The 13,806-nt window shown below is 39.6% G+C and overlaps 1 protein-coding gene across 2 annotated transcripts in view; it reads right to left on the reverse strand.

The window, feature by feature from the left end:
• Positions 1 to 328: 328 nt before the first annotated feature.
• LOC127844415 (FACT complex subunit SPT16-like) overlaps positions 329 to 13,806 on the reverse strand; it is a 48,259-nt gene continuing 34,781 nt past the window's right edge. For both annotated transcript variants that reach the window (XM_052374582.1, XM_052374581.1), the window contains 10 exons: positions 10,902 to 11,037; positions 9,596 to 9,722; positions 8,701 to 8,819; positions 8,228 to 8,353; positions 7,052 to 7,240; positions 6,461 to 6,630; positions 5,858 to 5,987; positions 4,728 to 4,860; positions 2,261 to 2,335; positions 329 to 1,005 (listed from right to left, as the gene is read on the reverse strand). In XM_052374582.1, the coding sequence (XP_052230542.1) occupies positions 743 to 1,005; positions 2,261 to 2,335; positions 4,728 to 4,860; positions 5,858 to 5,987; positions 6,461 to 6,630; positions 7,052 to 7,240; positions 8,228 to 8,353; positions 8,701 to 8,819; positions 9,596 to 9,722; positions 10,902 to 11,037 (1,468 nt within the window). In that variant the 3' untranslated portion in view covers positions 329 to 742. The remainder of the gene's footprint in view (positions 1,006 to 2,260; positions 2,336 to 4,727; positions 4,861 to 5,857; positions 5,988 to 6,460; positions 6,631 to 7,051; positions 7,241 to 8,227; positions 8,354 to 8,700; positions 8,820 to 9,595; positions 9,723 to 10,901; positions 11,038 to 13,806) is intronic.

Here is a 13,806-nt window from a genome sequence, read left to right on the forward strand (position 1 = left end):
CTGGTCCTGTCCAAATAACTATACTAAATCAATTCACCTGTACATTTATTATCTTCCCATCAACACTGACAGCTGAGGTCCACACTTGTTCGAACTAGCTCATATTGACCATTGTTTTCCTGCAGTTTATGAACATTTTTAGTGGTCATTAACCTATAATTTTGTTTTGTTCTTGATGGAACTGCAAAAGCAGTGCTTGCACAGAATGTATCATACAGTTATGTTATACAACTGACAATAAAGTTTTAACAAGAAGTACTGTACATGTCAGCTAGCAAGAGAAACAGACTCACGGCTGCAATTTCTTACAAGAAAAACAAAACATAAAGACCACTAAAATGATTTTGGTACCGAATATCCATGATGTATAAATTATTTCAACTTTTTCTTTTTACACAAATTGTACAACACATTTTGTAATGAAATTATCTCAATTTCTGCCTTTTAGTGGGAAAACTAGGCTCAATGTATTTGCTTAAATTGTTGTCCTAGATTTGCAAGTGCAATTTGCGCAAGCTATTCAGAGACGAACGCTTTACACATTTAACGGAAGTCTTTACTAAACAGCATACAGCCAAGGCTGAAAGCATATGCAGACTGCACAGGCTTATCTGGGACGACACTTTACGCACTGCTCAATTATAATCAACAACTGAGTGAAACTGAGAGTCCCATACATAGATACGCACTACAACAGTAAATATCTAAATTTCTTTGATCACGACAATCCAACCAAATAGTTTCACTTTTTCCGTTTCTTATCGCGACCACCGTCGCCGCCGCTGTGTTTACGTTTCTTCGGTGAGTCTCGATCTCGACCCCGGTCCTTGGAGGAGTGACCAGACTTGTGAGGTGACTTGTGTGAGGATTTATGGGGAGATTTGTGCGGCGACTTGTGCTTGGCGCTCGAGGAGGGCTTGCTGCTGCCCGATGATTTGTGCTTGCCCTGCTTTCTCTTGTCACGTGGCTCCTCCTCTTCACCATACTGGTCACGCTCCATGTCCGCTGAAAACATACGAAATCAGAAATTCTAGAGCGCTCTGCAAATACTGGGCTAAATGCATATTCAAATTGTTGTCCCAGACTAGCCTGTGCAGTCTACACAGGCTAATCAGGGGCAACACTTTCTGCCTAAACAGGATTATCATCTAGTAGAGACTTGTTTCAAACAAAAAAGCCATACAAAGTGTAGTGTCATCCATAAAAAGCCTCTGCAGACTGAAGAGTCAAATCAGGGATGACACTTACGGCATATGGTTTAAGTCAGGTTTTCTCAGAATGAGGCTTCATAATCACTGAAATTTAACTTTGGTCATGCAAAAATGGGTCATATGCCGAATGCAGCCAGCGTAGCTCCAGAATAGCCTACGCATCCAAACATTCTGGTCAGGCGCTACCCTGTCCGCTAATGAGACCATGAAACCAAACTTGACTAAACACTGGAAAGTGTAGCTCCAGACCAGACAGCACAAACACGCAGGCTGATCTGGAGACATGCTGGCCGTATAAGACCCATTTTTGCATGACGCAGCTCATTTCTACATGTGAAATATGTTGTTTTATTAAGAAGTGGCCGAAAAGAACGAACGGACGATAAAAGAAGACAAGGACAGACATATACTACTGTCATGGTTCTTTTTTACCTTCACATTAATGATAAGGACCGTAAGGTGCCATGATTACCTTATTCCCTCTGCATATTGTCTCAATGTGATAAATATTTGAGGTGAATTTCATCAATATCATTCAAAGGCGCAGAAAATACAGATCAATATTGAAAAACAGGCTAAACTTTTAAACCATTAGGTTGCTGGTCCCACTCAGGGACACATTCTGGCCAAGTTTCCAATAAATCCTGCTAGTAGGAGGACACGAAAATGGATGTTTGAAAATTAAGCTTTTCAGTGTGACCTTGACCTAGGTGGTTTTAACGGGCCCATGTCTTCTGCACATCATCTAAAGGAACAAAACAACTAAGCCAAGTTTCATGACAAGTGTTCAAAAGTCATAGGAGATATGGAAAAAAAAAAAAAAAGAACAATCAAGTATTTGACCTTGACACTGCAGTATTAAACCTGGAGACTTCGGTATTTAACCTAGATTTTTAGCCAATTTTCTAAACATGTCAGCCATGTTGCAGGAAAATCCTTTGTAGGGTACAGGGGATACAGACTGCATCGGCTATTCTGGGACGACACTTTACGCACATGCATTAAGACCGGTTTTCCCAGAGCAAGACTCGTATGATCTACACACGTACCTTTCCTGGCCTCCTCCTCCAGCTCGTCCCAGTCCTTGCCACTCTCCTCACTGGAGTCCAACTCCTCCTCCTCATCTGCAACACAACAAAGCAATGTGTCGTGTTCTGAGAAAACAGGACATAATGCATGTGCGTAAATTGTCGTCCAAGATTAGCCTGTGCAGTCTGCACAGGCTAATCAGGGACGACACTTTCCGCTTTTATGAGATTTTTCATTTAAATGAAGTCTCTCCTATGCAAAAATCCAATATAGGCGGAAAGTGTCGTCCCTGATTAGCCTGTGCGGACTGCACAGGCTAATCTGAGATGACACGTTACGCACATGCATTAAGCCCAGTTTTCTCAGAACACAACTCAATAGCGAGATATACAATGTCAAGGGTGGATAAATCATCCAAAATGAAGAACAATTTTTTTTAAGAAACAAAGGATACTATTAAAAGAAGGTGATATTAAAAGTTGGTGTGTAGGGACAATGGTTGCGCATCATTTAGCTATTACACTGTAACTCCAATATAAAGCGCTCCGTTATAACGCTTAATCCAATATAACGCGGAGGGTGCTTGGATCCCATTTTTTCTCCAACCTTCCATTTTATTTCTGATTCAAATCCGTATTATGCAACTTCATGTATTTTCAGACAATTCAAAGATGGCGGCAATCACAGTCATGTTGATTGCTTTATTCAACCGTCCGTTGAACCGATTATTATCGCCTCAAGGTTAAACAACACCGACAGCTAATTGGTGTTAATCTGTTGTGTAATGTCAATAAAGGTGTGAAAAACTCGCATGTCAGTGTTTATTACATGTATTCCTCATCAGAGCGGTTCAGTGCGATAATTTCCATAAGTTAAGTGCAAGCGGGATAGTTATACAATTCAAGTAATTCAAAACGATTGAAACATTCTTACTTTGATATGGTTGCAGTTTGACTATATTAAATGAGCGGCTGTGAAATATACTGCCTACTGTATAAAACAACTTTTTCTGTCATTTCATTATCATTCTAGTATTATGTCATTTAATCTTTCAGTTCGTGTATAAGAAATTAAATAATGCAGAAGTACCGGCAATTGTTAACAGAGTTTCACTTTCATTTTCGCGCGGTATCAGAAAGTCCCCGGGAAACACGGTTTTTTGCATGCGTATGACGCAATAAAACAATTTTTTGTACATGAGTAGTATTGCATTCAAACTAAATTTGAAGTCGCTCGTCCAATGAAAGCTCTGCCCCATAATGCACTGTACTCTTAACACTTCTGAAAATGGCATATATGAGTACGGTTGTGTTTACAAATTTCTTAAACATATATCGTCATTAATGTTCAAGATTATTATTTTTTAAGTGATGTTGCAATTTTATTGGATTATCGGATAAATGTGCACATAAGAAAAGCGGTATGTATACTGTTATCGATACGATGCGGTTTATATGCATGTATTTGCGTCAACACAGCATGGCAATATACATGACCTATATTATAGGCTATTCTATACCTGTTTTTTTGTTTATAGCGCCCTGCAGTAAATGAGCTCAAAACTTATAACTCGGATCCTTTATAACGCTGTTTCGCGGCTTGGACCCCATTGACCGCGCTATATTGGAGTTACAGTGTATATATTCCAAGTTTTAATTTAATCTTACACAAAAAGTGCTTATAAAAAGATATCTCTGCTATAAGTAGTTAGTGTGTAACACAATTTGTGTTACCTTGGCCATAGTAACATGGGTCTTTCATTTGCCTACCTGCCTGATAACAATTACACCCTGGCATTTTGAAAATCCCTTGGTGTATGGTAGAATCCTTACAAAATAAGAAACGTTAATTCAACTTTGTAACATTTGACCCTAGAGATCGTACCTGTGACCCACAAAAAGATAAAGAAGTACAGTTTTACTAAGATATTAAAGATTCCCTTGATGCATACAGAAATAATCACTTAACAATGAATAATTAATCAATTGGTTATCTTTGAACTCAATGCCTCTCAGTTTAAGGGTCTTGCATGTGACATGATTGAGAACCACTGTGCTAAGTTTTATGAATGTTGCTTGTATGTTATTTGATACAGCTCAAGACAGAAAAAAGCCTTTACAAAAAGGGTACTTTCAGTCAAAAGGGGCCATAACTGTGTTATTGACAAATGGTTTGTGTTGCAATTTAACATGCATCATCTGCCCAAACAGTTCCATGATTTGGCTCCAGACACAAAAGTGTGCTTATTTTCTAGTAAAAATGGTCATAATTCTGTTATTTGGAAAATGGATTGTGACAGCATTCATACTCTGATCCATACATACATTCAAACAAAGTTTCAATGAAATCGGCTCAAGCAATACCGAGATATGTCTCCGGACGCAAAAGGGTTCTGAACGTATAAAAGGATAGACAGACAAGATAAAAACAATATCCCACGCCTACGGCCACAGATAATAAACTAGTTGACACCACTCCATGTCCTACCGCTGTCTTCCTCCTCCTCCTCCCAGTCACTCTCCTCACTGTAGTCCTCGCTGCTCTCCTCCTCCGACCCTTCGAATTCATCTGACGGGTTGAACTCATCATCTTCCTCATCAGATTCCTCCTCCTGCTCATTCTGAAACATGGAGAGCTGGTTGATAATTAACAGTGTCATGGACAGATATATGTTGTTTTTTTTTTAATTCCCATATGATGCAATAATCTACTGCATTTTTTAAAAATCTATAACTTGGATGCACCTGGTGCGCATTGGCTGGTTATCAAAATTAGCCTCCATTTATTATCAACAAACATTTCTAAAAAGTTTGGAAAAGATTTAACAAAATATGTACAAGTTTTAGAGCGAATAACAATTAATGTGGCAACCATCCAAGCACCCATTGATCTGCCTGCCCATCCAAAAAGGCTGTGGCCATCTTATGTACCGTCAAGAGACAGGCGTTTAAAAATTAAACATTCAGACCAAGGTTTCATCAAAATTAGGTCATAAATAAGGCATCAAGATTGATCATACGATTCTATTTCTGAGATTTGAGATGTGACCTAGATATTGACTCCATCATAATCTACCAAGATATTGTCACATACATGCGCAAAAATGTAGTTTCTACAGTGATACCAAGTATTTGTTTTATGTATATATATGTATAGGGAGAGAAAGATAAGACATTGTCCTTAACAATGACGCTATTGTTGATCCTACTCAGATTTGACACAATGACCTAGGTTTTGAACCAACTAATCCCAGCTTTGATTGTGGCCTTAATTTTGTTCAAAATAAACCAAGATCATACAAAGTTAATCAAAATTGAGCGAAAACTGTAGCCTTTTCAGTAATTAACAGATAAATATAAAGCTTTATATGTGTCCCAGCTCATATTACTCTCAGGGTCCATGAAGCTACAGCCCCCATTGTCAAAGAACAATAAGACTTAAGTTGCATACACAGGGGTTAAATGCATGTGCGTAAAGCACAGGCTAATCAAAGACGACACTTTTTGCCTAAATTGAAAAAATACTGGTTGAGAAGAAAGTGACGTCCCTTATTCCCAACTGGCTAATCTGGGACAAAACTTCACACACATGTATTAAGCCCCATTTTTCCAACTTACGTCGCTCTCAGGGTCCAGGAAACTCCAGCCTCCGTTGTCAAAGAACCCCTCGGGGTCGTCCACTATTGTCTTCATGATCTTGGTCCAGTTCAACGACTGCACGCCCTCTGTGTAGCGCAGGTCACACGAGCTAGAAATAGAGAAAATAGGTGAACCTTGTGATGCAGGGCGAGATGGTCTCATTTAAACCTAGCAGGCGGTTATTTTGGCAAAAAAAATTAACACCAGGCTTCTTTTGGCAGCTTAAGTATAATAGAGTTTACCCCAAACCCCCTACTTTTGAAGATAATCTGTTAGTTTTAAACCTAATGAAACTTTGAGGGTGGGGTGTAACAAATGAACCAGGATCTGGGAAGACGGGGCTAAATGGATGTGCGTAGTGTCCCCAGATTAGTCTGTGCGGTCTGCACAGGCTAATCAAACAACACTTTCAGCTTGTATACAATTTTTTAAATGAAGTCTCTTCTTAGCGAAAATCTAGTCTCAGCAGCCAGAGTTGTCCCTGATTAGCCTGTGTGCACTCCACAGGCAAGTCCGGGACGACACTTTACGCACATGCATTAAATCTCGTTTTACCAGAGTTATGCTCTCATTTTCACTCACTTTAGCCACTCCTTGACGTTGTCTAAGACCTGTATCTGCACGGAATTCACCATGGCTACCTTTTTGCCATAGTCTTTAAACACGAACACGATGTCGAAGTTCTTGATCGCGAATGACACACGCTCAAAGTGCACGAGCTCAAGTTCTTCAAGTGAGATCACAAATGGAGGCTGGAAAGATACAGATTGCTATGGTGAATGTTATTGGTCACTCATAAATATCATCCCCATCATGTTAAAATCGGTTTTTCTACCATATAGAACCCCTTCTACTAATAATACCACGAAACCTTGTGTTAGGTCATAAAATCTATTTTTGCATCTCACATTAGTGGAAGCCAACAGCCTTTAATATATATGTACTGGGCCCCTAGATTTTCATAGAAAATGGTAAGTAATCTACACAAGAAGTTTTATAATCAATCAAGGAAAACTGTAGACAAATGGTCATTTATATCACTGTTGGTGCTGACTATTTAACATAAATGTTTTCTTGAATTAAGAAATCAAAGCTAAGTATAATGTAACAAGCTCTTTACAGTGTGTTTTTTCGTTCAAATTTGGGTTCTGTAGGGTCTGTCCCTGCACTTACCCATTCAGTCAGGTTCACAAGACATCCGGACGTCGGCTGCAGCATCACAGTGCTCCTGTAAGGGGCGCCATAGAATCCAAGCTCACGGAACGGCGTGTCAAACTCAACTTGGTTCTTTGTGAGGCTCTCTACCTTCTCACAGAAGTTCTTGAACGCAGACTTCAGTTTCTGGCGCATCTCTCTCTCAGCCTGAAAGTGGAATTACAAATAGGTCACACTTCGAAAAAATAGGGCATAATGCATGTGCGCAAGGCAATGATTAACAAATATTCAGCATGCTTCTTACAACATAAACGCCAATAAGATTTGCAACAGAACCTTCATTTGTTCTTGACAGCAAGTTTACCTTTAATTATGAAATAAAATACTTGGAAGGTGAATACAGGCCTATAACTTTGTAGTGTTTTGTTTAGGCTTTGAAATACATTTCAGTCTTTGAAGTACATTGTGACAGATAAAGCTAAAAATATGTATTGTTCAATATTATTATACATTGAAAACTTTTATAACTTTTCAGAACAAGACACTAAGACCAGCTCAAGCATGTACACAATATTGGAGAATCCCAAGATGTTGGAAAACCCCAATACATTGGAAAATCCCACGACATAGGAAAACCCCAATACGACATTGGAAAACCCCAATACATTGGAAAACCCCAAACCATTGGAAAACCCCAATACATTGGAAAAACCCAAGACATAAGAAAACCCCAATACATTGGAAAATCCAAAGATATTGGAAAATCTCACAAATCTGACGAAACAAACCTAGCTAAATTATTTCAAATCCATTTGAAACTAAATACCCTATAAACAATAAATACTTCAATTAACCGTTGATTGGTACATTAGAATTGTTTAAATGGATGGAATAGATTAGGTTAAGAATGTCCAGATCATGATAACATTAGCACTGTTATGGGAAAACTGGGTGTAATGCACGAGCCCTAGAGTAGCCAGTGCAGTCTGCACAGACTCATAAGGGGCAACAGTTTCTCCTTTAACGTTTTGTGGAAATTCTCGTTTAAATAAAGTTCCTTCTAAATAAAAATCCAGTCTAGACTGAATTGTCGTCCCTGATTAGCCTGTGCAGTCCCCAGGCTAATCAGTGACGACACTTTATGCACAATCATTAAGCCCAGTTTTTCCAGAATGCATCTCATTATATGCTTACCTGTTCAGCACGCAGGTCGTCCCTGTCATGCATGTGCTGGTGCTTGCCCAGGTCAGTTGTGATCTCTCCCACCTCCGTGTAGAACTGAACATCAATGTGCTTCTTCTTGCCAAACAGGATCGCATGCTGCAACACACAACAGGTATCATACTAGGGGGGGGGGGGGGGGGGGGGCTTGGCACATACATGTAAATTTGCTGTTCTTAACTGTATAAGCCTTCTTCTAGGAAAACTCAGTGAAAAGCATATGCATAAAGTGTCATCCCACATTAGCCTCTGCAGACTACACAGGCTTATCAGGGATGACAATTTCTGCCCAATCTGAAATTTAATTTAGAGGACACTTCCTTTATATAAAAAATTCCACAAAAGAGGAAATTGTTGTTCCTGATTTGCCTGCATGGACTACACAAACTAATCTGGGAGGACACTTTAAGCACATGCATTAAGCCCAGTTAGGAGGAGAGACAGACCTTGAGGTGGAAGTGAAGAAGGATGATCATCTCCCCGTCACAGGGCATGAAGAAGGCGTGCTTGATGTTGTTGTAGAGCACATCCACCTTGTCACCCCGAACTGATGTGAACCGGAAACCTGAATCACAGGACAGACATGTATAAAATTATATAACCCGCACAGACCTTAACCGAAACCTTAATCACAGGGCCAGAATTATATAAAACTATATACCCCACACTGACCAGAACTGGATACATGAAACACAGGTTCAGATATGTCACTTACTATATACCCTACACTGACTTGAACACAGCCACAGACATGTACAACAGTATATACCATGCACAGACATGAACCGAAAACCTGCAGCACCGGGCCAGACATTAATATAACTAAATACCCCGCACCAACGTGAACCAGACACCTAAATCTCAAGGACAGATATGTATCAAATATACGGAGCAGAATGAATTAAGCCTGGTTTTGGGATAATTAAGGTTGACATTTTCGGCTTTTATTGTATTTTTCGTTAAAAGAAAGTCCCTTTTATGTGAAAATCCAGTTTATATGCAAAGTGTCATCCCCAACTAGCCTGTGTGGACTGCACAGGCTAATCTGGGACGAAGCTTGCACGTGCATTTAGCCCCATTTTTCAAGAGCAAAGCTTATAAGTAGCAGAATGAATAAAAGTCAAGAGAAAGTAAGAAAATCTTGCATGCACATGGAGCTAACAATATGAGACTGGATCTGAGGGTGGAGCCGGATTCAAACCAACTTTTTTTCAATAATGGACATGAGATAAGCAGTAGAGAACAGGCGGACTGCACAGGCTAATCTGGAACAACACTGTATGCACATGCATTAAACTCCTTTTTCATAGAGCACGGCCCATATATTTTGTCACATCTCACCGTTAGTGTGTGCTTCCAGAGTACCGGAGATTCTCTTGGACACGATGTTGGGTCGGATGTACAAGTCCTTCAACTTGGGGTTACCTCTGTTGGGATTCACAACAAGAGCGTCTTGTTTGACAATACCCTGAAAGAAGATTTAAGGGACCAATTTAGTACAACTCTATAAGTCACACACAGGGAAACAATCCACAGGGTTTGGGCAGTTATTAATTTGATAGGCAAATTTCCAAATTGACTAGCTCACAAATAGAAATTTAAGACATACCAGTCAAATTCATTGAGTCATTATCAGTTGCACAGCAATAAGAATCATTTGATTCACAATTCATTCAAAGACCAGACTTTGTTTGACAAAATGTCTACTAAATTCACATAGCTTGGCAAAATATTTTTTTTACATTTATAAATGATTATACTCTTGCACCTATTTCACATATAAATGTCAAAATAACAGTTAGTTAGTGAGATGTTCTTGTATTTATGTAACCCAATTCCAATATCGCAACCAATTATCATATCAAAACTTCAATATATGTATGAATTTTGGTAAGATTAATATTGGCAACTTACCGTAATTACTCCAAGTTTTCGGACACTAAGTTTTCGGACACCCTCTTTTTTAGCAAAAATAATTCTTTTTTGTGACTCTAAATTTTCGGACATACGGGTTTTCGTCCATATTTAAAGGCTCTTAATTTCCGGACAGTATATTTTACCGCAATTTCTACAGACTTCGGCCCTGTTTTCGCTTATCTTGTGACATTTCGATCATGGATTTTTACAACGGGATTAAGGTAAAAACCCTGCAGATTCATGACTGAGGGCAATCGACCATTACATTCGCGTAGTCGGGTGAATAACGATGTATACATTAGATAGAAATGGATTCACACAACAGAATTTGAAATAGATCTAGTTTCGTCCAATTAGTCAGACTGTTTTCTGTTTTTACGTTTTTGTTCTACATCATTTGTGGCAAGAGTTAGCAAAGCTGTAAAGTTGAAATAATTTTTTAAGCAGAAAAAGAAGAGTTAATCACAAGAAAATTATTGTACATTGATTTATTGCCTTTATTTGAATAAAATTATAACATTCGGACACCTTAATTTTTGTCTCGAAATTTTCTGACACCTGTAATCTTTGAATATTTTCCGAATCTTAATTTTCGGACACGTAAAAAATTAATTATTTTTAAGTGTCCGAAAACTTAGAGTAATTACGGTATACTGTGAGGTGTTTTTCAACAGATTTACCAGATCACAACTTTATGTAGTTGATCAAATTGTGATGATCAATAGCATACCTCTTTTTCTTTCTCCTCCATTTCTCTGGTCTTAAACTTTTTCTGCACCTCCTTGATCAGTCTGAAGGCTGTGTTCAGGTTGGAGGATGGGGCAGAGATCTCGCCAGGCTCCTTTGTGTTGGAGCTCCGATAGGTGCTGGCAATATGTAGGGGATGACAGACTTAACTGGAGCTTTGTCACAAAGGGGAGTCACAGACTTGACTAGAGCTTTATCACATAGCGGAGTACACAGACTTAACTGGAGCTTTGTCACATAGGGGAGTCACAGACTTAACTAGAGCTTTGTCACATAGGGGAGTCACAGACTTAACTGGAGCTTTGTCACAATGGGCAGTCACAAACTTAACTGGAGCTTTGTCACATAGGGGACTCACAGGCTTAACTGGAGCTTTGTCACAATGGGGAGTCACAGAATTAACTGGAGCTTTGTCACATAGGGGAGTCACAGACTTAACTGGAGCTTTGTCACAAAGGGAGTCACAGACTTAACTGGAGCTTTGTCACATAGGGGACTCACAGGCTTAACTGGAGCTTTGTCACAAAGGGGAGTCACAGACTTAACTGGAGCTTTGTCACAAAGGGAGTCACAGACTTAACTGGAGCTTTGTCACATAGGGGACTCACAGGCTTAACTAAAGCTTTGTCACATAGGGGACTCACAGACTTAACTGGAGCTTTGTCACATAGGGGACTCACAGGCTTAACTGGAGCTTTGTCACATAGGGGACTCACAGACTTAACTAGAGCTTTGTCACATAGAGGACTCACAGGCTTAACTGGAGCTTTGTCACAAAGGGGAGTCACAGAATTAACTGGAGCTTTGTCACAAAAAGAGACACAGACTTAACTGGAGCTTTGTCACAGAGGGGAGTCACAGACTTAACTGGAGCTTTGTCACAAAGGGGAGTCACAGACTTAACTGGAGCTTTGTCACAGAGGGGAGTCACAGACTTGAGAGCTGGCTTTATCACAGTTTTTTAGTCAATGCACATCATGCAAAAATGTGTATTCTAACAAGACGTGCGACTTGTTTCCTATAGACGAAGAAGGAAATCAAGTGTGGGTTATTCAGCAATAACTTATGGGCGGAGCTTCCGAATAAATAAAGAAAATATTGCAGTAAAATGCACGTGCTAAAACCCGCTATAAAAGAAATGTAATAAATGTAGCATGTATATAAAAATAATGAAACAACAAATTGTATATTTGATGATAAGTGGCATAACCACATCTACAAAAAATGTTATTTGTTAGGGAACGTAATTCAGAAAACATTTATAGCATGTCAGCTTTTCAGTAGCATCAATACACGTGACGTCATTAAGTTTCTACGATTGTTGTTTTCAATGAAAGTGACGTCATTTGCAAAATATTTATGAATGAAAATGACGTCATATGTTTGTACAATTCAATGACGTCACTAAATAGTGAACTTAGTACTAAGAAGGGTGGGGTATTGAAAAATATAGTTCACGTCCTAAAGCTTGAACCAAATCAATCAGAATCGTGTTAGAATCGAAATAATATTTTTATATGATAGCTTGTTGTCGAAAAACCCACAGTAAGTTGTATAGATGCGTGTTATCAAATCACTTGTGCTTCGCACTCGTGATTTAATTCCTACGCATCTATACTCCTTACTGTGGGTTAATTCGACAACAAACCATGATAGAAAAATATAATTTCTTAAATATGAAATGAAGCCAAAAAAGCTGAAGACCAGCAGACTTGTCAGGCCCTATCCTGTTTGATATCAAGTCATGAAGACCAGCAGACTTGTCAGGCCCTATCCTGTTTGATATCAAGTCATGAAGACCAGCAGACTTGTCAGGCCCTATCCTGTTTGATATCAAGTCATGAAGACCAGCAGACTTGTCAGGCCCTATCCTGTTTGATATCAAGTCATGAAGACCAGCAGACTTGTCAGGCCCTATCCTGTTTGATATCAAGTCATGGCTGAAGACCAGCAGACTTGTCAGGCCCTATCCTGTTTGATATCAAGTCATGAAGACCAGCAGATTTGTCAGGCCCTATCCTGTTTGATATCAAGTCATCAAGACCAGCAGACTTGTCAGGCCCTATCCTGTTTGATATCAAGTCATGAAGACCAGCAGACTTGTCGGGCCCTATCCTGTTTGATATCAAGTCATCAAGACCAGCAGACTTGTCAGGCCCTATCCTGTTTGATATCAAGTCATGAAGACCAGCAGACTTGTCAGGCCCTATCCTGTTTGATATCAAGTCATTGAAGACCAGCAGACTTGTCAGGCCCTATCCTGTTTGATATCAAGTCATCAAGACCAGCAGACTTGTCAGGCCCTATCCTGTTTGATATCAAGTCATGAAGACCAGCAGACTTGTCAGGCCCTATCCTGTTTGATATCAAGTCATGAAGACCAGCAGACTTGTCAGGCCCTATCCTGTTTGATATCAAGTCATTGAAGACCAGCAGACTTGTCAGGCCCTATCCTGTTTGATATCAAGTCATGAAGACCAGCAGACTTGTCAGGCCCTATCCTGTTTGATATCAAGTCATTGAAGATCAGCAGACTTGTCAGGCCCTATCCTGTTTGATATCAAGTCATGAAGACCAGCAGACTTGTCAGGCCCTATCCTGTTTGATATCAAGTCATGAAGACCAGCAGACTTGTCAGGCCCTTTCCTGTTTGATATCAAGTCATGCAAGGTTTAATGGTCTCATTAGCAGACAGGGCAGCCTCTGACCGGATTGTGCAGATGAAAAGGCTCATCTGGAGCTACACTGGCCGCATATGGCAAACAAGATGTGTTTGTGAAACACAATGTCCCCCTATATGACGTTTGACCTTGAAGGATGGCCTTGACCTTGACCCTTCACCACTCAAAATGTGCAGCTCCTTGAGATACACACGCATTTCAAATATA

The sequence above is a fragment of the Dreissena polymorpha genome, chromosome 9 (genome assembly GCF_020536995.1).
Source record: "Dreissena polymorpha isolate Duluth1 chromosome 9, UMN_Dpol_1.0, whole genome shotgun sequence".
Taxonomy (NCBI): domain Eukaryota; kingdom Metazoa; phylum Mollusca; class Bivalvia; order Myida; family Dreissenidae; genus Dreissena; species Dreissena polymorpha.